General features: G+C 43.8%; 1 protein-coding gene across 3 annotated transcripts; it reads right to left on the reverse strand.

The window, feature by feature from the left end:
• Positions 1–25: 25 nt before the first annotated feature.
• On the reverse strand, positions 26–23,161 carry si:ch211-156l18.8 (probable G-protein coupled receptor 158). 3 transcript variants are annotated; one of them, XM_013135345.4, is made up of 11 exons: positions 22,245–23,161; positions 20,612–20,720; positions 16,795–16,879; positions 13,706–13,932; positions 12,794–12,862; positions 10,943–11,052; positions 10,552–10,790; positions 10,188–10,326; positions 8,366–8,468; positions 8,139–8,288; positions 26–7,737 (listed from the first exon to the last, which is right to left on the reverse strand). In XM_013135345.4, the coding sequence occupies exons 1-11, from the start codon at positions 23,114–23,116 to the stop codon at positions 3,880–3,882; spliced, it is 5,961 nt and encodes a 1,986-aa protein (XP_012990799.4). In that variant the 5' UTR covers positions 23,117–23,161; the 3' UTR covers positions 26–3,879. The 3 variants fall into 3 exon arrangements, 2 of the variants coding, with proteins under 2 accessions (XP_012990799.4, XP_034150115.1); XM_034294224.1 differs by lacking the exons at positions 26–7,737; positions 8,139–8,288; positions 8,366–8,468 and having other exon boundaries at positions 10,303–10,326; positions 10,526–10,790; XR_004576148.1 differs by lacking the exons at positions 26–7,737; positions 8,139–8,288; positions 8,366–8,468; positions 10,943–11,052 and having other exon boundaries at positions 10,209–10,326.
• Positions 23,162–24,964: the final 1,803 nt, after the last annotated feature.

The raw sequence follows: 24,964 nt of genomic DNA on the forward strand, positions 1-24,964 counted from the left end.
ATATATATAACATGTTAATTTAAAGAATACAAAAATAAAATGTCCAATCTCTTTTTCTTTCCATACCTTTCGAATTCAGTGATTGTAAATTTATATTAGAATAATCTCTAGCTTTCATAGGCATTACATACAAAAAGAACTGACATCTCAACAGAAATAATTGTCAACATACATATAAAAAGGATGTGTAATGATAGTATTTGATTCTACTTAACAGGCTATACGTAGCACACCCATTCAGAAAATACATTACATGCATAAACAAACGTTCACAAAACTAGGTTAGTACAATGGAAGTAACATGAGGCAATGAAAGACGATGTCCCCGTTGCACAAGTTTTGTTTCCCACCAAATGGGGAGATTTGACATTTGAATGGTTATGTTTGGTGTACAGATACAATGCCATTGGCTATATTATTTCTGGGAACATGGTCTCTGGAATCTACAATGAATGGAAAGGATTATGGATTGTGTTCTTTGTAGTGTACTCATTTTCTTTCTGTTGAGATTCAACATGAGTTTCATGGGTAGAAATCAGTAGATTTTCCAGGTCTTTGTTATTTTGGGTTTATATTGGTGAAAATGTGTCATTTTCCCTGAAAACTGGAATTTCCAGTAGACTATCTGCCAAACTGCAAGAAGGACTTCAAAAAGCTGCTTGAAATCTTGATATAACAGGTTTTGGCTGAACTTCCCTTCAAACTTCTTATCACAAAGTTACTGTAAATTTCAATGTAAATCTGCAACTAACCTACGAGACAGCGTTCTAGTTATTTTGCATAGCTGACAGTGCTATGTGACTTCGGTTAAGGATTAATCTCACATAACATCAGTGATTTTAATAGTCTGTTTCACATATATGTTTTGGTAGTGACAGATCATTTTCCTGGAATTAGCATTATACTGAACTTTTGTAGCTTTGTGTAATTTTATTTTTATGTTGGTCAAGGGGAAAACATGCAATAGCTGTTCCTGAATAACAACTTCATAAATGGCAACTAATCTAAATTATTCACAGGTAATGTTTCAAATGATTTGCACAAGATGCCACCTCATTCTAATAGCACTGTCTGGTATGTTGTATTTTATATAGCTCAGATACTGAATCTTATTCTCCGCTCTGTACGCTTGGATGGAATGCTGGCATATTCAAAACCAGTTTCTAATGCTTTCATTGCATGCAGACAAAATCACTTAGGAAAATGGCAAATAAATCTATCACAATGATGTTATGTACAGATATAGCAGGACTACTGGAATTGCAATTCATTTTGGGAAGCTTTGTATTTGTGTACTTTAAAATATAGTAGAATGCACAGAGAGTGCATTCTCTGGCTAACAACCATGATTGGGCTTACAGGGACCCTACTGGAAGTTGCTTAGGCACAACAAGACGTGTCAACCCTGTGGAACATCTTTCCTGTGTACCCTGGACTGTGCTGAGCCAATTGGCACCACCTCTGTTGTACCCTTGGGCACAACAGTAAAGTAAAAATAGCATACAAGGAATTTCATGACTTTGCCAGTGCATGGCTGAACGAGGGAAGTCTGGGCTCTGGGAAACTATAAACTTTATATAAATACAAAAGATTATTACTTAGAAAATGTGATTTGGAGGAGCAATGGGTACAAATACTTGAATTGAAGTAATTTGGCAGACGCTGTTAATGAGAGTAATTTAAGGAAGTAATTACATACATTTTAATACTTTCTTTCAGCTCACCCCCTCCAGGGAATTGAACTCACAAACCTGGCATTGCAAGTGCCTCAGTGTACCAACTAAACTAAATGAGACTGATTTGTGTTGATTTAATATTACCTTGTATAACACCCTCTAAACATTTTCCGCTTATCCCTTTGCCAAATCTATTTTCTAGAAAAGAAAAAGATTTGATCTGGCGCTGGACAGCCAGAAGTACTTCCACAGACTCCTTGGGTTAGAAACACTTCAGATTAAACAGGTTCTGCAGGGGATTTGCTACAACATATGTTAGTTTTCCTAACTCTTAAAAAACTTTTAAAACAGATTTGTGAGCCTTCAGAACATTTTCAGACCATTTCACTTCACGTTTTGTTGAGTTATAGACTTATAAAAGATTAAATATTTTTGTTGCCATCAATCTACACACAATACCCCATAATGACTAAGGAAAAAAACAGTTTTTGAAAATAGTGTCAATTTATTAAGGATAAAAAAAAATGCTATATCTTATATTAAGTATTCAGACCCTTTTCATGTCACTCCAAATTGAGCTCATATGCATTCTGTGTCCTGTGACCATCCTGTCTATTTAAAGTCCCACACTTCACAATGAATGTTTGAGAAAAAACCAAGCCATGAAATCCAAGGAACGCTCTGTAGACCTCATTGATACGTGTCAAGGCAAAGATCTGGGAAAGGTTACAATTTTCTAAAGCAATGAAAGATAACAGGAAAAAAGTGGGCTCAATCAAAGTGAAAAGGAATGAAGATTGGAACCATGAAGACTTAGAACTGGCCATCTAGCCAAACTAGGTAACTGGGTAAAAAGGGCCGTGGTGAGGCTTGGGACAAGATTCATCTTCTAGTGCGACAGTGTCTTGAGGCACAGAATGAAGACAGCGCTGGAGGCGCTTTGGGACAAGTCTGTTAATGTGAGTGAATCTAACTGAACAACTATGGGGAGACCTGAAGATCACAGTTCACTGACACTCCCCTTCCAATCTGGCAGCGCTTGAGAGCATCTACAAAAAAGAATGGGAGAAACTCTCCAAATTCATGTGTGCAACGCTGGTAGCGGCATACCCAAGAAGACTCAAAAGCTGTGATCTCTGCCAAAGGCGCTTCTACAAAGTACTGAATACATTTCAAATACATTTCTGTTTTTTATTAATAGTAAATTGGCAAACACATAAGTGTTTTCACTTATTATGGGGTATTGTGTATAGATTAATGGTGAAATTAATGTAAATCAATAATACACAGAAATGTGAAAAAAAAAGACAAAAAGGGGTCTGAATACTTTCTGAAGGCACTTTATATAAAATAATAGCTAGTTCTATTTTTATAATTGAATTTCTATTAAATGTACATGTATGTTTTGTTTATCATTTATTAATATCCTTAAATTCTATGGTGGGGTTTATATGAGGCAACAAAAGGAAATGGATCTCCATCATTCACAAGTTATTTCCAAAATGCTGTTTGTGTTTCCAAGTTAACCTGGTGAGCACTGATGGTATAGTTTATGGGTACTCAACTCTTACCCTATGAGGTCTGGAGCCTGCTGTTCTTCTGATCTACTTTATTAATTGCACCCATCTGGTGTCTCAGGTCTGAATAAGTTCCTCATTCAAGTGTTAAAATGAAAAAACAGTGGAACTGGCTTCACTGTCCTCAGTTAAGTTCGAGGAATATAGTATATACCTTTGTGTCTATAAGGATTTATTAGTAGGCGGTTCTTTTAGAAATTCACAGTCAAGCTTTTCGTGCCATCACAACGGATCCCACAACTATTGGGTTTAACTATGTGATACAAGAGTGTGCATTGTCACAAACACCCAAAGACACAGGAAACAATATGAAATATAAAAAAGGGGGGGTGGGATCAAAGTGGGAAGAAGAGGGACAGCATCCAGACACTTCAGATCGAGAGCCTGGGGGGTAAATATTCCTCTGGAGAGCAGAGCAGCAGCCGACCCAGGCTCAGGCGTGTATTTCTTGTGGAGCAATGTTTGTGTAGATGGACAGCCCAGGGGCCTTTGCTGCACTGAGGCTAGCAGAGATCATGTCCAGTTACTTACTCCACCCCTGCTATGGGAGAGCTTTGCACAGTGAGCCAGTCAGTGGATTGGTGCAACGACTTACTGTGACCTGTCTTGTTCTAGCCGGTTAATGCTTACAAGTCAGATGGAAAGACGAAGGCTTCTGCAGCACTCTCAGCATCATCTTCCTCCTCCTCCTCTTCCTCTTCGGGAATGTTTTCAGGATCCCATGTAAAAATGTCAGAGTTATTGTCATGTTCTGTTATGGATGAGGGGGATGCGGGTAGTTTGGTCTCTTCCATCTCCCAAGGGAAAATTGCATCACGCCGAGCCAGGGGAATGTTAGTTCTGGCCACAGGGGGTGCCTCGTCAACTTCCTCCATAGATAGGACTTCTTGGGTCTTAATTACATTTTCTCTGCTACTTACAAGGATCATTTCCTCTTTCTCTGAAGATTTTTCTGGTTCATCTGTTTCACATGGGCTAATGTCAGCTTGAAAACTTTCTTGCTTTTTTGTCTGTTCTGATACTTGAGAGACTTCAGTATCGCATGGACAAATGTCTGCCCTGGTGCTATGTCGTCTCTTTGTCTTGTCTGGCACTTCAGCTAAACCAGTCTCCCATGGACAAATTTCTGCCCTGGTGCTATGTCGTCTCTTTGGCTTGTCTGGCACTTCAGTTAAACCAGTTTCCCATTGATAAACGTCTGCCCTGGTGCCATTCCGTCTCTTTGTCTTGTCTGGCACTTCAGCTAAACCACTCTCCCATGGACAAACATCTGCCCTGATGCTATTCCGTCTCGTCGTCTTGTCTGGCACTCCAGCTAAACCAGTTTCCCATGGACAAACATCTGCCCTGGTGCTATGTCGTCTCGTCGTCTTGTCTGGCACTTCAGCTAAACCAGTTTCCCATGGACAAACATCTGCCCTGGTGCTATGTCGTCTCGTCGTCTTGTCTGGCACTTCAGCTAAACCAGTTTCCCATGGACAAACATCTGCCCTGGTGCTATGTCGTCTCGTCGTCTTGTCTGGCACTTCAGCTAAACCAGTTTCCCATGGACAAACGTCTGCCCTGGTGCTATGTCGTCTCGTCGTCTTGTCTGGCACTTCAGCAAAACCAGTTTCCCATGGATAAACGTCTCCCCGAACACTGCTTAGATTTTTTTGCTTTTCTGGGTGTTCAGAGATATTTGTTTCCCAGGGACAAATGTTACCTTGAACGCTGTCTCGTCTTTTATATTTTTCAGTTTCATTGGAGATGTACGTTTTAGTACTATGTCTTCGATATGTTTTGTCAGTCGATCTAGTTTTCCAAGTACAAATATTTACTTTGACACTTTCTTTTTTCTCTGTCTTTTTTGGCCCATGATTTTCCCATGGACAAATGTCTGATCGAGTGCTATCTCGTCTTTTTGGGTTAATTGGCTCTTCAGTTGCCCCAGTTTCCCATGGACAAACATTTGCCGGAGCACTGGCATGTCTTTTTGTCCTTCCTGTGTCTTTAGAAACATCCGCCATAGTCATGACTCGCTGCTGTTTCCTCTCTGATTGCTCAGTTTCCCAAGGACAAATATTTGCTTGAATGCTGTCAGTAATGTTTTGGTCAGTTTGCATGCTGTCTGTTTCTTCTTTGTTCTTAGAGATGTTTGTTTGGGGACTGTCCTGTCTTGTTGTTTCCACTAATTCCCAAGAACAAACATTTGTATGCAGAACACCTTTTTTTCCTGTCTTTTCATGGTCTCCAGTGTCTTGTGGACAAATGTCAGTTTTTTTTACAGTGGTTTCCTGGAAAGAACCTTTAGTGATGTGTCTGGTTATGGATTGCTGTGGACTCTCCTCCTCCCAGGGACAAAGTTCTTTTAAGTCTTTATGTGGATCAGGAAACTGCCATGGACATGCTTCTGCTAAGGTTAAACTTGGTTTTCCTGGGGCAGATTTAGATTGCTCAGTAGTTTTCGTTTGTCTGTTCCTTGCTGTGTCCTCTGATTCCCAAGGACAGACATTGGCATGCAGTGTTTCCTGACAGTTTTTCAGTGCCTTACTCAATCCCTTGTCATCCTGGGAATTAATATTTTCATCATTTATTTCCACTTTTACCTTTTCAGGGAGGGAATCCTGCACATCCCAAGGGCAGACCCGGACACTTTGTTGGTGTTTCAGACCATGAGAGGTCTGCGGAATTTCATCAGTTTCCCAAGGAAATCCTTTATTTAGTTTCTTCTCAGACCAGGTAGAAATTGCTGTATTTGGGGTGACAGGAGGAGTGACATCCCAAGGGCATACGTCTTCCCCGACACTCTTCTGCCTTTTCAAGTCATCTTGTAATATCTTGTCCGGTTCCTTGAAACTATTCTGTTTTTTCAATTCTTCTTGCAATATCTCATCTGATTCCCAAGGACATACCATGATAAGTGCAGGTGTCTTTGGATGCCTCTCTGGTTCTTCTGCCTCCCACGGACAGATGTCTGGTATTGCGCTCTGTTTTCTCATGGGAACTGGAACATCCCATGGGCAAATATCTGATAAGGGAGCACTCAGAGAAGGCCGGACTTGGATACCTCTTCTGTGAGTGGAAGGAGTTCTAGCCGTGCTACATTTACTATTTTCCCTTGATATGAACACATTTTCACAGGTGCTGTCTTTCTGCACGTCTTCTGCATCCAAAGGATTGTTAGTGGACTGCACCACCACAATTCTCCTCGGACTTCTTCCAGAGGAATCACTTGAAGACATTCTTATTGCAGCCTGTTTAACAAGAACTGGTTTTGCATCTACTGTTGTCAAACTTCTTTTTTGCATTATTTTCTTGTCAATACTAGACATTTCTGACTTTGAAACACATTCTGTTTTCTTTTCTAAGCCTGAATTGCTTGGAGTTCTTGCTTTTAATGCTGAGGCTGTGGCATTAACTGCTGCGCTCCCATGGCTGTCTTGTGCTAAAGAGTCCTGTTTCTTCACTGCATTTCCCAATTTGTCTTTTTCTTTGACACTAGCATCCATAGATCCAATAAAAGATTTTACAGAGTGCCATTTAGAAGTGCGGAAAGAGAAGACCCGCGTCTCCTTTGCAGACTTTGGGGACCCAGGCGCGCTAGTGGAGCTAGAAGCCTGGGGTGTGGGAGACTCGCATTCTGCCTCTACCCCTTGTGACTCCACAGCAGAATTCTCTGCTGGCGTAGGATCCGGTAAATGGTCCCAGGGGCAAACATGCATCGCTATTGGTGCTAATATACACTCAGGACTCTTTGGTGGTCCTTCATGAGAGGGAGCAAAGGTAACATGTGGTTGATTCTTGTTGGTAGGTTGTTCCTCCTCCAACTCCCAGGGACACACTTCAGCCTTGTCATATGACTGGGACTGCACAAGGGCACTTGAGGTTTGGTCCTTAATAGTGACATCCTGTTTAGACTGCCATTGTTCTCTTGAGGTATCTCTTCCTACCCGAGAGGTGTCGTCCAGACTGTGAGCTTTACTGTTTGTTAAACTCAGCGACTTGTGTAGCTTGTTGAGTTCAGGAAGCAGGAGGTCGTTCTCGACTGTAAGATTTAGGGCACTGGCCGACTTACAAACCAAGGGTGCGATATCTACTGAATCTGTTTCTGAGTGCAGGGAGCTCCTCTTAGCTTGGTTTGCCCTCAACATGATGTTGTGCAAAGAAGGTTCCATGTCTTTTACATTGTCATAGTTACTCTGGGATTTACACAGTACTGGGGGTGGCTTTTTGACTGGTTCATCTCTGTAATTTACACTCACAGCATTTGGAACTCTCTTACAGGACTCTGAGTGAGTCAAACTTCTGCTGCCCAGGTTGACTTCTTTGTCCTCTCGGCTGCATTGTCGGCTCATGGACTCTGGAATCTCACTGATACGCTTAATGATGGATCGACCCAGCCCACGACGGGAGCTGCGCTTCTTCTGCAGGTGAGGGTTGTTCGCCGTCATCTTCTTGGTCTTGTGGACCTCCAATTGAGCATACAGTTTCTTCAACTCATCCTGGTGCAGTTGGAAAGGAAGAGAAGGAAGGATAAAGGGAATTAGGGAGGGTGTTCATTTGTATGAATGATCAGGCGTGTGTTAGAATTCATTGGGAAAGAGTTGTGGTTAAGGTCAAAGGTTTGGGAGGAGGGGCAAGGGAGGAGAAAAAAAAGGTCAGGTCTTTGCTGGGGCACATGGTGAAATTCACTGTATTTTATGTCAATGTTTATAATTAAAATCCTTATTTGTTTTAAGAGATGCTATAAACGGTTGTATATTGGTAATAGATTTAATAGGTTTATTTTACTTTTGTAAACTTATTTTTCTGTTTAAATTCAAATGAATAATGTATTGGGCTACCCAGTGCTTCAACAAAAAATAGTCACTCAGTAAGAGTTCAGGGCAAAAATCGAGTTTACCCGAATGTCATCGGGATCCAGGCTGTGGTCAGTCCAAACTGCTGAGGTGAAACTGCTGTTTAGGTATGAGCCAGATCGCCTCAAGTCCACCTCATCTTCATAAACCTCTTCTGCAATCTCCTCTCTCCCCACCCTTGACACATGGAGGAACTACAGAACACACGTCAAGTAGGTATAATGTGGGACATTTATGCTTAATATTAATAGAGTAGAACGCTACTAATTACCTTGGGTATGAAGAGCAGTGCGAGTGTCACGGTGATGGTGACATGTGTGTGGACGAAAAACAGCAACAGCATCCAATCGGGATGCAGAGAGGGCATTGCAAACCTAAGGAAAACCGAAAACACAATGACATCTTTAATCCCCCTATACAAATTACTATTTCTATTTTACAGTGGGGAGAACAAGTATTTGATACACTGCCGATTTTGCAGGTTTTCCCACTTACAAAGCATGTAGAAGTCTGTATTTTTATCATTTCAACTTTGAGTGACGGAATCTAAAACAAAAATCCAGAAAATCACATTGTATGATTTTTAAGTAATTAATTTGCATTTTATTGCATGACATAAGTATTTGATACATCAGAAAAGCAGAACTTAATATTTGGTACAGAAACCATTGTATGCAATTACAGAGTTTCCTGTAGTTCTTGACCAGGTTTGCACACACTGCAGCAGGGATTTTGGCCCACTCCTCCATACAGACCTTCTCCAGATCCATCAGGTTTCGGGGCTGTCGCTGGGCAATACAGACTTTCAGCTCCCTCCAAAGATTTTCTATTGGGTTCAGGTCTGGAGACTGGCTAGGCCAATCCAGGACCTTGAGATGCTTCTTACGGAGCCATTCCTTAGTTGCCCTGGCTGTGTGTTTCGGGTCGTTGTCATGCTGGAAGACCCAGCCACAACCTGTTACTGAGGGAAAGAGGTTGTTGGCCAAGATCTTGCAATACATGGCCCCATCCATCCTCCCCCCAATACGGTGCAGTCGTCCTGTCCCCTTTGCAGAAAAGCATCCCCAAAGAATGATGTTTCCACCTCCATGCTTCACGGTTGGGATGGTGTTCTTGGGGTTGTACTCATCCTTCTTCTTCCTCCAAACACAACGAGTGGAGTTTAGACCAAAAAGCTCTATTTTTGTCTCAACAGACCACATGACCTTCACCCATTCCTCCTCTGGATCATCCAGATGGTCATTGGCAAACTTCAGCTTGGACATGCGCTAGCTTGAGCAGGGGGACCTTGCGTACTATGCAGGATTTTAATCCATTACGGCGTAATGTGTTACGAATGGTTTTCTTTGAGACTGTGGTCCCAGCTCTCTTCAGGTAATTGACCAGGTCCTGCATGTAGTTCTGGGCTGATCCCTCACCTTCCTCATGATCATTGATGCCCCACGAGTTGATATCTTGCATGGAGCCCCAGACCGAGGGAGATTGACCGTCATCTTGAACTTCTTCCATTTTCTAATAATTGCGCCAACAGTTGTTGCGCCAACAGCCTTCTCACCAGGCTGCTTGCCTATTGTCCTGTAGCCCATCCCAGCCTTGTGCAGGTCTACAGTTTTATCCCTGATGTCCTTACACAGCTCTCTGGTCTTGGCCATTGTGGAGAGGTTGGAGTCTGTTTGATTGAGTGTGTGGACAGGTGTCTTTTATACAGGTAACGAGTTCAAACAGGTGCAGTTAATACAGGTAATGAGTGGAGAACAGGAGGGCTTCTTAAAGAAAAACTAACAGGTCTGTGAGAGCCGGAATTCTTACTCGTTGGTGGGTGATAAAATACTTATGTCTTGCAATAAAATGCAATTTCATTATTAAAAAAATCATACAATGTGATTTTCTGGATTTTTGTTTTAGTTTCCGTCTCTCACAGTTGAAGTGTACCTATGATAAAAATGACAGACCTCTACATGCTTTGTAAATCGGCAGTGTATCAAATACTTGTTCTCCCCACTGTACACTTCTGATTAGCGAAGAGGGAAACAGGCATGTTTTATCCCTGTGTAGGTCATCTGTTTCGATCAAGGGGTGTGTGCACTGCTTACCGTAGCAGGTGGAACATGGAAGACAGCAGCAGCTCGTTGTGTATAGCGATGCCCATGTATCGAGGCTCATGGAAGGCTGAGGGCACTGGCTTAACTGCGCTGCATAGGAAACTGCCCCAGCACAGAAACAGCAGCTCGGCTGTTACAGACAGAAACAGGCAAAACATTTACACACTTCTTAAGCAGAAGCAAGGTCAACAATGTGTTCTTTTTCTGGGTTTTGAGTTCACGAAAATGTTTGTAAATTGATTTGACCTCTGACATAAATCAGGAATGTTGTTTTTCCTCCTCTGTTTAATATTTATTTTTATGTAACACCTGAAAACACTCCCAAACACCTGTCTTTTTCAAGTTATCCACCCACCAACTGCCATCATGTAGTCCCAGCGGTCCAGGTCACAGACGTTAAAGCCCTGGCCGTCGGATGTGGTCGACGTGATCAGCAGGGGAATGTTACGGTCGCGGTTCTGCAGAACGCCCACGGTCCACGCGCACAGGAACCAGCTGACTGTCACCACCATGAATCCCAGCAACCTGAGCAGATGTACGCTGGACATGTAGGGCACTCTCTGCGCTGTGCGTGACAGGAACACCTTGAGAACCCTGCGCGTGTGCGGAAATGTGACCACGTTAGTCACTCAGTAGGGAGATTCGCGCATGTAGCCTGTGGAGTATCTGGCTGCTGAATAGGCAACGTGTCGGAGGGACGCGTGGTGAGGACACACGCAGCGTCGCGAGGGTGCGTTAGGACGCACCTATACATCTTCAGGGTCACAGTTCCGTAGACAATAGCGAAGCCCAGGTGTCGCACCCAGCGAAGCAGAATGCATCGAAAGGTGCTGGGCCTGAAGTACAGGATGAAGACCTGAGGGGGGAGACGGAGCAGTATTGGCAGACTTAATCTGTCATGGGTAATCACTAACCATTTGTGTGCCCTGTCTTTGTAGTGACCGTATGTAGGTGGTAGGAAAGCGTCAGTGGCTATACCCGTCGGGATAACCACTGACGCTTTTCTACCACCTACATACGGTCACTACAAAGACAAGGCACACTAATAGTCACTGTTTAAGATGCTTGTTTGTAAGGATTTTTAAAGTACGAGTTAGTACAAGCACCCACAGGCATGAGAAATGTAACTGTCAGACCCCCCCCCCAATTTTTTTTTTGTCTCTGTAAAATATTTAAGTCTCTGAAAGGGGAATATCTAGTGGACAGCCTACTTATACATTAATGGAATCTGACAAATTACTCAATAATTTGTTGACAGATATTACACCTGGGTAGGTTTAGAGATTACGCATAAAATGGAAACTACATATGATGGATTTCTTTGACGGCTATCTTTTTAATTTACATTGACTGAAGGATTACGACCGTCCAAACAATCTCTTGCCCAATCAGATATCACTTCTTCACCAGTGACAATAGGTTTCCGTGGCTCTAATGCATACACCAGCAGCAGAAAATGGAACCCAAAAAACGTTTCTTTCTTCAATGCAATGTAGCTGCATTCATTGGTAACGACGAGGCGCTGTCAACACGGCCTTGAACAACTGACGCGCTCATGTGCCCTGTCTCCAGCCTAACGTATCCAACCGGAACATCGCTACCAACAATACTTCATAGGCGACTTACATTATGAAGTAAGTCATCTCAACTGTGAGTGCAGTGTGCAGGGGGAATGGGGCAGTGTACAGTGACGTGTATGTGTGTGTCTACCAGTTGTAGAAGTGTATGTATGCTCCAGGTCAGTGACCACAGCACCAACAGATCAAACGGCAGGGGAACTAAAAGGCCAAGCTCCCCACCTCCAGGCGATGCCCAACAGAGATGACAGGGTCCAGCTCACCATTGGCCTTTAGTCTGGGCCAGCCCTCTGCGGCAGGGGGGCACGGCAGACTGAAAGGAGGTCTGCCTTCAGCGCCAGAATCAGCTCGTACCGTCTTTCAGACTCAGGCCATATTGGTTACCCTTCCCAGCTCACATATGTGGTTCCCCAAGTCCTACCTACAGTAATCCAGTCTGCCTGTCCACTCCTCTGTGTCCTGCTGTCTAAATAAGGTTAAAATAACACCCCAAACAGGTCCTTAAGAATCACCTCACACGAAGCCACCGACTCAGTGCATCTGGAACATTGTAGTAGCTGAAATGCATCCTCCTCCCTTCCGCATGTGTAAAGTGAGGAAGGGAAGACGTTGACATGTTTATCGCACACTCAGTCTTGTTCACTGAGCAGTGAAATATGATATGCGACCTACGACGGGTGTCGCCACGCCCCATCACTCACCCGTCGGCTTGGGCAGGAGTGTTTCGATCAATGTTTTAGGGTCAATAAGTACATGTACCGGTTGCGCAAAAGACATAATTGGCATAATGAATCACGCGGATGATCGATCATTTCTCCCTGGACCTTCAGGAATGCAGTTACGCAACAAGGTAAAAAGTGCCACACAGGGGTAGCTGTTTGGGACGCGTCCCTCCCCTTACGTCCCCCCCTGGCCGGTGGCAATCTAAACCGTCCATTACCAGGTAATCCCCAGCCAATGCGCTGCAACGATCTGAAAAGAGCACTCTAATCTGCACACTCCCTCTCTCACTCCACTCACCGGGAAGTAAAGGAGCAGAGAACCAAACAGGATGGTCTCCAACAGTAGGAGCCCAGAGGCCCGGATCCTCTGTGGGGGAGGGGGAGGTGAGAGACAGAAGATGTGGGTTTGTGTGTGTGTGTGTGTCGGGGGGGCAGAGGGTGGGAAGGAGTGAATGAGAGAGAGGGAGGTAGAAGGGGAGGAGAAGGAGGAAATGTGATTGGTTAGGTATTAAGTGCTTATTTCGATGAAGTGCTTATCTTTTATTTCAAATGGCTCTGTGGACCATCACTGCTGTTTGCTTCAGCCGCACAAATGTAGCGATGTATGTGGTAAGCAGAGTCTAGGTCTCTGAAATGCCAAAATGGGTGAGGTACAATAATACTCATGAATCTGAGCTTTTGTTGTAGTATTTATGTTGTTTTGTCTTGTGTTTGATTACTGCTTTCTTGGTCAGGCCTCACTTATAAAAGTTTGACCTCTCTAGTTATATTAAGGATACATTAAATTAATATACTGTATATAAATGGATGTATTCATTCGTAGACTGTCACATAAAACATGGCTTACAATATTATTATAGTGTTATAGTGTTTTCCTATCTGGAATGATAAAACCAACAAGTTGACTAGATTGTTGAATTTGCTATTACCACTAATGCTAAAAATGTTCAAATTTCCCTCAACATTGTTACACTGTGTGAGGAATTGTACCGAATATTTCCCAAAAACTTGTGCATGTCATACGTTTTGATGTGGTTCGGTGGTTGTAGCAAGGGATGATCATTTCAAATTGCCAAAATCTCATGCAACACACCACGCAAGTAATGGCCACTCTAATTGGAAAGTTGCTCTGTTACAGAACAGGTACAGTACTGTTTCAGCTGAGTTTCACAACGTTCTGTCACACTGAACGCACCCTGTGCCCACTTACCCTGCTCCGTCTGAATTGGTAGGCCACCAGCATGCTGATAAACACCAGCAGCATGAAGAAGCCCTGGACGGCCAGCACCCAGGCCCTGAGGAACCAGTCCTCCTCTACCCAACAGGGGGCGCTGTCCACGCAGCTGCCGCAGCCCGGCCAACAGGGAAGACAGATGGGCAGGGCGGGGTAACACACGCTGACCCCCTCGCCGTTGCTGCCATTCGGAGCGCCACCCTCTGTGCCAGGCCAACGCACCGGCGTACGAACACACGGGAGAGAAACACAGACAGCCAGCCAACGTCAGCCACGGGGTCAGGGGTCCATGTACGGTCAAATTCACGCCGGACCAGTGAAAGGCCAGCAATGCAGCGTTTGTTTGAACTTTTGGACAAACTCTGAATAGAAGAACACTGTAGTTCATTGTTGTTCATTGTTGTTAGCTTATTGATTATGTGGATTCCTTCTAAATGATACTATTCCCTGCAAAGGTTTTTACTCCCTAATCCCTCACCACTTTCCCTTTGGGGAAACCCCATTGAAACCATGTGCAGTTTTGATGGCCATTACGAGTGCTGGTCCAATCCAAAAAGCTGCCCCCTCTGCCCTTAGTTTAGCTTGAGGGGACGGGTGAAACACTTTGCTCATTTGCTTGGTTAATTCACTGGCTAATATAATAGGCTGATAGCTTGCAATGACCTGAATAGAGGTTTCAACATTCCTGAACCCATATAAAGTCCCATCAAGCTAACTTGTGGTGAAAAAGTGGTGATAGCCCTTAATGGACATTTTATTAAGAAACCATATTTTGGACATTTGGCCACAACTGTCTTACGGAAGAAACAACAGATGCTTTAGGAATATAGATGGTGGAGTGGGAAAACATTTGCAGGTATCTGTTGTGTGGGTATCCTGCATGGCGCTAGAATAGCCTACATATCAATTATGCAGTTAGGTCTGGAAATAAATGGACAGTTACAGTTGGAAGTTTTGTTATTTTGTCTGTTTACCAAAATATAATCAAGTTACAGTTGAATAATGAATATGGACTTAAAGTGCAATCTCTCAGCTTTAATTTGAGGATATTCACATCCAAATTGGAGGAAGGGTTTAGGAATTACAGCTTTAATATGTAGCCCCTCTTTTTCAAGGGACCAAACGTAATTGGAAAATTGACTCAAAAGCTATTTCATGGACAGGTGTAGGCTATTCCTTCATTATTTCGTAATCAATTAAGCAGGTAAAAGGTCAAGGGTTGATTCCAGGTGTGGTGTTTTCATTTGGAAGCTATTGCTGTGAACCCACAACATGCAAGTGAAACAGGCCATCCTTAGACTGCAAAAAAAAAATCCATCAGAGAAATAGCAGGTACATTAGAAGTGGCCAAATGAACAGTTTAGTACATTCTGAGAAAAAAGAACGCACTGGTGAGCTCTGCAACACAAAAAGGCATGGATGTCCATAGAAGTGATGGATGATCGTAGGATCCTTTCAATGGTAAAGAAAAACCCCTTCACAACATCCAGCCAAGTGAAAAACACTCTCCAGGAGGTAGGCATATCATTATCCAAGTCTGCCATAATGAAAAGACTTCACAAAAGCAAATACAGAGGGTTCACCACAAGGTGCAAACCATTCATAAGCCTCAAGAATAGAAAGCCCAGATTAGACTTTGCCAAAAAAAAGTCTACAAAATAAACCAGCCCAGTTCTGGAACAGCGTTCTTTGGACAGATGAAACTAAGATCAACCTGTACCAGAATGATGGAAAGAAAAAAGTATGGATAAGGCTTGGAACGGCTCATGATCCAAAGCATACCATATCATCTGTAAAACAGGTGGAGGCAGTGTGATGGCATGGGCATGCATTGCTTCCAATGGCACTGGGTCGCTAGTGTTTATTGATGATGTGACAGAAGACAGAAGCAGCCGGATGAATTCTGAAGTGTATAGGGATATATTGTCTGCTCAGATTCAGCCAAATTCAGTGAATTTGATTGGACGGTGCTTCACTTTACAGCTGGACAATGACCCAAAACATACTGCCAAAGCAACCCAGGAGTTTTCGAAGGCAAAGAAGTGAAATATTCAGCAATGGCTGAGTAAATCATCTGATCTCAACCCGATCGAGCATGCATTTCACTTGCTGAAGACAAAAGGCAGAAAGACAAACAAACAAACAACAACTTAAGACAGCTGCGGTAAAGGCCATGCGTTCCAGATTCTCAACAAAGTATTAAAAATGAATTTTTTTATTTATGATCGTGTTATTTGTCCAAACACATTTGAGCCCCTGAAATAAGGGGACTGTGTATGAAAATGGTTGCAATTCCTAAACGTTTCATATGATATTTTTCTTCAACCCCTTGAATTCAAGTTGATAGTCTGCACTTCATTTGCATCTCGGTTGTTTCATTTCATATCAATTGTGGTGGCATGCAGAGCAGTGTCCAAATATGTCTGGACCTAACTATGTAGAGTATTATGTATTATATGTAGAGTGAGAAAACATTTGCAGGTATCCGTCATGGCGTTTGAAGTGTCCTTAGCAGATTCAAATATTGTAACTTTGGTTTGAGCCACACAAAATGCAAAGTTAAATGACAAGTAAGATGTGATGAATACCTTCACTGCGTTGCAAGCTTTAGCCCAGGTGGTCCTAATTGAGTGCTAACTGTGATTCTTCAGGAATGTGATTGGCTCCTTGGGTTTCCACCATCTTTACGTTGATTGAACACTTATTTGACACCATGGTAGAGTTTTGCTAAGGAAAGTAGTACCTCTGGTGATGACGAATTATCAGATATGATATTGTTGAAATGGAACATGGATTATTTCACCATTCAATTGGCATTTTCACTGTAACACTTCCAGCATTGAGTTGAATTGTATTCAATTGAAACAATGTATTTATTGTTCGCACTGAGGTGTTATTTGTGAGCGTATGTCTGTAATTGCTAGTTATACCACTGGAAATTACAGTGGTATATGTTGTTGTATAATTTGTTACTTAACACTGTCTCCATGTTTAGGCCCTGGTCAAAAGGAGTACATTTCTAAGGGGACATGGTGATATTTGTGGCACGGCCTTTGTCTTTTTACCGTCCATTGGGGGGCTGTAGTACCCCTCCCTGCAGCGACAGCAGTACTGGCCCAATCTGAATCCCTGGCCTGGGATTGGCTCACACTGGAGAGAGAGAAAACAAGTTGGGGTTAAAGTTCACTTCACAGGGCGATGACAGATGTTGCCTGAGGCTAGCCGTTTGACACCTGATCAGTTGATGTCTCTGATTATCTGGAACCTGAACAAGCAGGTTTCTCAAGGAGGAATTTGGTTCTTAAACGGTTTAGTTTGACGTGACTGGATCAGAACTTTATCATTATTGCACTGCCCCCTCCACCTCTGAAGGGGAAAGTCCTGAAGGAGAGTCCCAATTTCTATTGATATTCTATAGATACTACTAATATCAACATCATTTCAACAAACTTTCAACAAACTGTTGATAAGAAACTGTTTGCAAAGGTGAGGGTCAGGGTTAGGTTTTGAGTAAGGTTTAGGGTAAGTGTAAAGGTTTGGGTTATGAAGAAGGTTATGGTAGGGTTAGGGTTAGTAAAATCTTACTAATGGTAAGTAGATAATCTGTAGAGCATTTACAGACACACGTTTGGGATTCTCAAAATGGAGTGTAACCAACCATTTCATGACAGGTAATCAATGCTTTTTCATAGACATATCTGCAAGCATTGCACTTCTCAGTGGTGAACAGCAGTGATCATCAAAAAAAACTATGCAATCAAGGCACCATTTCAACCAATGCAGTAATATCAGCCTTTCTGAGTGTTAAAATGGTTATTATCCTGTTCTGGTAGGTGGGTTTTGCTAGTATGAATTGTTACACTTTATTAACAATGCCTGTTTAATTATCCCTTAGTGGAGTGTTTTTCTCTTAACCTAGAAAGCAAAATATCTGTGGTCCGACTGCAATTTTGTGAATATTACTTGGGGAGGAAAACCTTTTATAATGGCAGAAAAAACAAGGATTAAAATGTATGTTGGTCAATGGAAATTGTTAATGGAGATATATTTAATGGAGTGTGTTACTTATGATCTCTCAGCCTTTTTGGAGTTTTTTCCCCACCATTATGGCGCACCGCAGCACTCAGTCAAGGAAACACATTTGGACACTGCTCGCCTCTCGCCTCTTTGTTAATCTAAGATAAAACCTAAATGGACATGTAATGCCTCTACCAAAAGCATTATCCCTTTTCTACTGAGGGAAATCCCACAGTGCACACACCACCCCCCCCCCCCATACACGACACACACATTCATCCCAACATTATCTAGAGACAGACCCAATGGGTTGCTTAATAAAGGGTCAAATATTTGTATGTTATGTGGATTAAAATGAACTCCATCATAAAGACAACATAATTCTCGGCATACACAGCAAGTCATTAAGAATGCAGCCTTCTGGTAAACAACACATAACATGGTCTGCACTAATGCCTCAAATGAACCTTAATCCAGGTGTGGTGGGCCCTATGGCTGGAGTCTTCCACTCATTGTCGACCTGATGTTGTTGATTTGTTTCTTTTGAAATCACATGACATTTTGATTTATTTGATTTCTCCGTTTTCGATCGCCTTTGGTTACAGGTGTTTCTGTGACACATGTGCAACACACTGATGCCACCAGAGCGGTTGCTTGGAACAAATTTCCATCATCATGCAAAGCCTTGTCTGCTTTTATTTCGACGTTTTGGTGGCATTATGAAGGTTATCCCGTTTCCCATTTGAGGATGCCTCAGTCAGAAATCAGTCATTAATAAATGATCCCTTTTAAGGGAATTAAATAATCTCTCTTAAAACATCCAGATCTACCTGGAATTCAATCTCTCTCCGGTTCCACCTTTGACCTGTCTCTGGGTGTTGCATGAATGAGACAAGATGGGAGATGATCTGATGACAGGGATATGGGGCATGTTCCTGTGTTTTGTTTCTGTCTATCTATGTCTGGCCCATGTCTGCCTTTCTGGGAACGGGGGAAGGATGTTTGTAATGGCCGGATTATCATCTTAATCCACCCAGATCATCCCTCCACCGACCAGCGCAGATATCTTTAAATAGAAGGGTGGGATGAGCTGGAGAGGATTGGGCTGGAAGAGGACAGACGATCGTCAACAAAGTAAATTGAGGATGAAGGTAAAAAGGGGGCAAAGAGGGACAAAGGTGATAAGCTGACAAGAAGATGAAAGGGAAATGAAGCAAGAAATTAAGAATGGAAAGTAGAATAAAGCTATAAAAGGTTTTACACTAACATTTCAGTCAGACGGTTTTGTTCAGAGAGACTTACTCAAAGCCTGCAAGTGATTGTTCACCCTTTTGGGTTCAGGGATTTTAACGAGGGACATTTGAGATCACTTCACTAGCCAATCCTTTTCAAATGTTTTCTTACTTATTCACATTAAGCGTGGGAAATGCTTAATGTGTATAAGTATATGTTACATTGTATATAATTAATGTAATTACTATTTGAAGTTGATTTGGGATAACAAAAGTTGTGTATTGATATGATAACCCTTGATATACTTTAACAATACATATGCTTACAACTGAGTTACATACAGACGGGTGAAAAATTCAAGGAGAAACCAACCTAAAGACTTTAATTTAGGTGTTGGGTCACCACGAGATGCCAGAACAGCTTCAGTGTGCCTTAGTGTAGAGGTCTCTGGAACTCTACTGAATGGGTGAAACATCATTCTTCCAAAAGAAATTCCTTCAATTCATGTTTTGACGATGGTGATGGAAAGCGCTGTCTAACACTACCCAAAATCTCCAATAGGTTTTTAATTGGGTGGAGATCTGATGACTGCAAAGGCCATAACATATGATTCAAATCATCAAACCATGCAGTGACCTTTCGTGCCCTGTCGTTGGGGGTATTGTCATCCTGGAAAAGACCCAATGATGAACCCTCTTTCAAAGTCACTTAGATCAACTGGGGTTGCTACATGCCACAGGGCCTCCTAGGATGTTAATTGCTTAATTGCATTACGTAGCATACCTGTGTGGAAGCATCTGTATTCGTTATGTTCCTCTACTCATTTATTCAGGTTTTTCCTTTTATTTGTCACTTGTCTGTATATGAGTAAATTATATTTTTTGTTATTTTACCAGTTTAGCTAACTTACAACTTATTTTCATTTCGAGAAACACATTGTTATTTTCAGAGACAACCTGGGAGAAATTAGGGTTAACTGCCCAGATTTTTTTTTACTTTGCCAGCTTGGGGATTCAATCTAACAAAATGTAATTTACTGGTAAAGTTCTTTAACTCTTTAATAACAGTTCTGTGACCTGTCAACAACAATGAGTGTCACTGTAACTATTTAACAGCAGTGTGGGTTTCTGTAACTCTTCCACAAAAACGAGGGATTGTGTTACTCTTCAACACCAACTTTGAAATGTTGTGACTTTTCAACAACAACGAGGGGTGTAACTCTTCAATACCAACCTGGGTGTCTGTGACTTTTCAACAACAATGAAGGGTGTAACTCTTCAATACTGACTTGGGTGTCTGTGACTTTTCAACTACAATGAAGGGTGTAACTCTTCAATACTGACTTGGGTGTCTGTGACTTTTCAACTACAATGAGGGGTGAAATTCTTCAATACCAAACTGGGTGTCTGTGACTTTTCAACAACAACGAGGGGTGTAACTCTTCAATACCAAACTGGGTGTCTGTGAATTTTCCACCACAATGAGGGGTGTAACTCTTCAATACCAACCTGGGTGTCTGTGACTTTTCAACAACATTGAGGGGTGTAACTCTTCAATACCGACTTGGGTGTCTGTGACTTTTCAACAACAATAAGGGGTGTAAGTCTTCAGTGTTTTTGAGACGCTCTTTACCTCCATGGTGGTACGATTGCACTCGTGTGTGTTGGCAAACCAAGCATCCCCTGTGGCACATTGGTTCACATCAAAGCCCTGTACGTTCACATCCACGCGGATTACACCCCTGGCATGGGAACACACAAACGCACACCCACACAAAAAAGAAACATCCATTTCGGTAAAGGATAATATTCTGGAACCTGACACAAACGCAGAGCTAAACAAACAAGGCAACAACAAACATGTCATGCCCCATGAAGGATGCAGCAGCACCTTGAAGCAACCTTCACCAATCAGAGTACTTTTTGGTATGAGGTGTTGCGTGGGTTAATTAGACTAATTTCCTTGAGCATGTGTGCCAAATGTAATGAGTCAAAACCGATCAAGAGATAAACACATCCCCATTATAGTGTCACTATGTGGTCAATATGGATGTTCTTCTATATGATGTGTCTTGACACTGTTTGCAAAATGTGTACCCAATTTTGATACAATATAAACATCCTTGACTGATTTATATAAATGTATGTTCTAGACTCACAAGATTTTTGAAAAACTTTTAATGGAAGAAAGACCCTGTGGCACATGTACTTTGTACAGGAAAGGGACCTCTAAACCATTTCGTCATTTTAGGTCCAACAGGTTGAGGGGGGTGACCTTGCAAAGTCAGCATTTTCAATTACTTCATAACGCGCCACTATCTTGCCGATCCGTGTTATTTTGAAAATGCCAGACCTCTATGGCAAGACGGATCATTCACAGATGCAAACCTGAACCGAGACTAATCCATAGTCTCTTTTCTAATTTAAATTTGGAGGACCACAACCAGATATTTAATGGAAACAAATACAGTATATAACTATGGTCTCTGAATCATCATACTCTATAAACTTGACATTTTCTCTCGATTAATGGCTGTAAAGTGCTTCAGTTAAAAAAATCCAGCATTGGGTAATTTAACCATGTCTGCTATTTCAAAAACGTATCAAACTACTGTCCCTGTAGTAGACTACTCTGTCTACTGAAGAGGTAACCTGTGACTACAACTGGGGTCAGGTATATTTTGAACCAGGCACTAAATGTGAATTATAGCCTTACGGGAGGCTGGAGCCATCATGTGCTGGAGCCATCATGTGCTGGAGCCATCATGTGCTCTGTCTACCTCCAATCCATTTGAAATGAACTACTTTTTGACAGCGCCCCTTATCATTTGAACAAACCTCCTATACAAATATTTTTTCCATTCTAGTGGTTCTGCGTTTTAATTTTAAAAAATGGCTTTCTCTACGCCTTTTCCAAACACGTATTGGAAGGCTATATTTGAAGAAAATCTGTCAAAAAAGTTGATTGAATTCGAATGGATTTACCCTTGCATCAACTAATGGTCACAGACTGTGTGCCCTGAGACAATGGACTGCTGTAAAATATGATGTGGTTATCTAACATGAAATACCTATCCAGGATTTAGGCAGAGGAAAGCAGTCTGTGTCGCCCGTGTGAGACCAGATGGGTCAGGGGATGCGTGCTAAAGCTTTTGTCCTATTAAGCGCACCACTTTTGATCAGACTGCAATAAGCGCCTGTTTGAAATGAATGCCCTGTATGGAGGATAGGACGCCATTTGAGACACACCCAGGCTACCGACTGACCTGAACTCTGGGCTGAGGTCAGGTTTCAGGCCGTAGAAAGAAGTCGACAGGGTGAGCAGCCAGCCTGGCAGGAAGCGCCCATCCTCACACTCCAGGAAGGGCCCGCCCGCCCAGCGGACCCCGCTGCGATTGGTCACGTAGCTGTCACCCCGACCCCACTTGGGCGTGTCCAGGGTGCTGAGGTCATTGAAGAGGACTCTTTTCGACAAGGTCGGGCCTGGGGAGTCTGGGAACTTCAAACCGCTGAACCAAGTGTCGTCGGGCGCGGGGGCCGGGGGGTGAAGACTCTCCCACCGGCTCGACAGGTCCTGGAGCAGGATGTTCTGGTAAACGGGGGCTGGGTTCCGGGACGCGCGGAGCACGAGTTGGGGCACGGGGGCGGCCGGGTCCGCGTCAAACGTGAGGAGGGCGTGGCGGATGAGGGGGTCGGCCTCCAGGAGGGAGCGCACCATGGCGTGGTACCACTCCATATCGTCGCGCACGCTACTCTCCCGCAAGTCGCTGGCCTGGAAGATCATGTTGAGGAAGTTGGCCATGTTGGCCAAGGCGTCCATGGATGACCGGAGGGGGCCGAAGAACCCGTGCGGCAGGGGGCCACTCTGCCCTGACAGGCTGTACGCCCGGTCGCACTCCGCCCTCTCCAAGACCGTGGAGTCACCGCTGAAGAGAAAGGCCTCCGCCGGCATCCAGTCCTCCTCCGGGGCATCCGAAGGGGTTGCGACTGACCCCGAGGGGTCAGGGCTGTAGGTTGCGCCCGACGCCCCCGTACCATTCCCAATGGACTCTGTCGTGGTCCCTAACTCGGAAATGATGGTAACCTGTGCCGAGAGGAGGGGCGGGAGCAGCTGCAGGAGGAACAAAACAGGGCTCATCCTCAAATCTGCTCCAGTTTGGTGGTGGTGGTGGAGGGCGGGGGGGTATGGGGGGGGTTTAGGGGGGGTCACACAATATCCCCCTCTTCAATAATCTCTTAACCCTTTTCAGAATCCTCAAATGAATTTCACATTTTAGCCGAGGCCCGGAGATCCTTACATGCCTCCACTCTCATCCGTCTTTCTGTCTCGCCTCCTTCTGCCCATGTTTCGTCATGCAGGCAGTTGTTGATCCAGCAGGTGTCTGTTGTGACGACAAGTGGGAGTCGATCATCCGCTGCGCTCAAACAAAACACACCGCGTCCATTTCATTCTCACGCACGCTGACGAAAAAATGCACACACGCTACCTCTGAGCCTCTGAAATTGGGAAATCCGACCAGCGTTCCCGGTCAGTTCTGCATGTCGGTAAGAAGAAGAGGGAATCGTTGGAAAAATCCAGGGCTGTTCCCATTCAGTCCCACTCCCATTCCCAGCATGTCCGCAGTCCGACTGCTTGTCTCTCCCGCGTTTGTTTTCCTGTTTCCTCTGGTATTCCCTGGGTGAGCAGCAACAGAGCAGCGAGAGGCAAAGCCAGCCAACATTAGAGAGAGAGGGAGAGGTGCGCCACTCTTACAGACCAAAGCAAATGCTAGCGCACACGACAGGAGGAGCCGGAGAGGGAGGAGGCGGTGGGGAGGGACGAGGAGGCAGGGAGGGAGGGAAAAGCCCCGAGTTGAGGGAATCTGAGGCAATGTGGTGTCACTACAGACAGAGAGCCCGTCTAGCAGGGCATGGAGAAGGGAAGGAAAAGAGCATCTTTCCACCGTCTCTCTCTTCCTGTCTCTCTCTGTCTGCCTGTTACCCTCTCACTCGCTTCGTGGCTCCTCTGCCAAGCGTCTCTGTCTCTTTGTCTCTGTTTTCATCACTGACAGAGGTTACCCCTGCCCCCTGTCACTTTCTCTCTCTTGCTTCTTCTTGTCTCTTTCCCTAAGCTCTCTCTCTATCCTTCTCTGATTTCTGTATGCCCCTGGAGAAGCTTGGGTATCAGTTGTGGCTGAGAGAGGCACATCTGGTGGCAGCAGGGAATGCAGCGAGTGTGTGTGTTTGTGTGTGTGTGTGTGTGTGTGTGCAGAGACGAGAGGATAATGCAGGATGCGAGTTAAGCCCCCTGTATAAGGGAATCCATCAGAACTCTATGCTAGATGGATTAAACTCTGCCAGAGAGTGCATGTAGATAAAAGGATACTCTTTTATCATCCAGGAATATGCAAACACACACACGTTGGACAGAGAAGCCAGGTCGCTATGGATATGATGATTCCATGGTGGACCCAATCAGATTTCCAGCATGTACAAGGGAAGCCTGATGAATATTGAAGGGGATTTGTGTGTGGTTATAAAATGAGAATCACCCTTATTAAATGAATCAGTGTTTCCCACTTTCCGTAGAACAGGAAGGTAATTAGGGAGGGGACAAGAGAAGGAACACGTGTGGATGCGTGTGAGGTAGAAAAGGAGCAAGGGATGGTGTGGGGGTGCGAGAGAGTTTTGATGAAGAGAGATCATGTGAGTGTCTGACAGAGAGTGTGAAATATAAACATCTCCCTCATCTTGGTGATGGAGCAGGCAACTCCGGGCTCTGGGTGATGCAGGCGAATCCTTGTTACGGTGCCATGGCAACGGGTTTCTAAGAGGTCTCATCCATTCCTCTGGGTCCCCTGCCCCCACCCAGGACTGCAGAGCAGGGGAGGTTTTGCAGTGGAGTGTGTAAAAGACAATGAGGCTGGATGTGTGTTTGTGTGTGTGTGTGTGTGTGTGTGTGTGTGTGTGTGTGTGGGGGGGGGGGGGCTGTTATAAAGGTGTATGG

This window comes from Esox lucius, chromosome 9, assembly GCF_011004845.1.
Source record: "Esox lucius isolate fEsoLuc1 chromosome 9, fEsoLuc1.pri, whole genome shotgun sequence".
Taxonomy (NCBI): domain Eukaryota; kingdom Metazoa; phylum Chordata; class Actinopteri; order Esociformes; family Esocidae; genus Esox; species Esox lucius.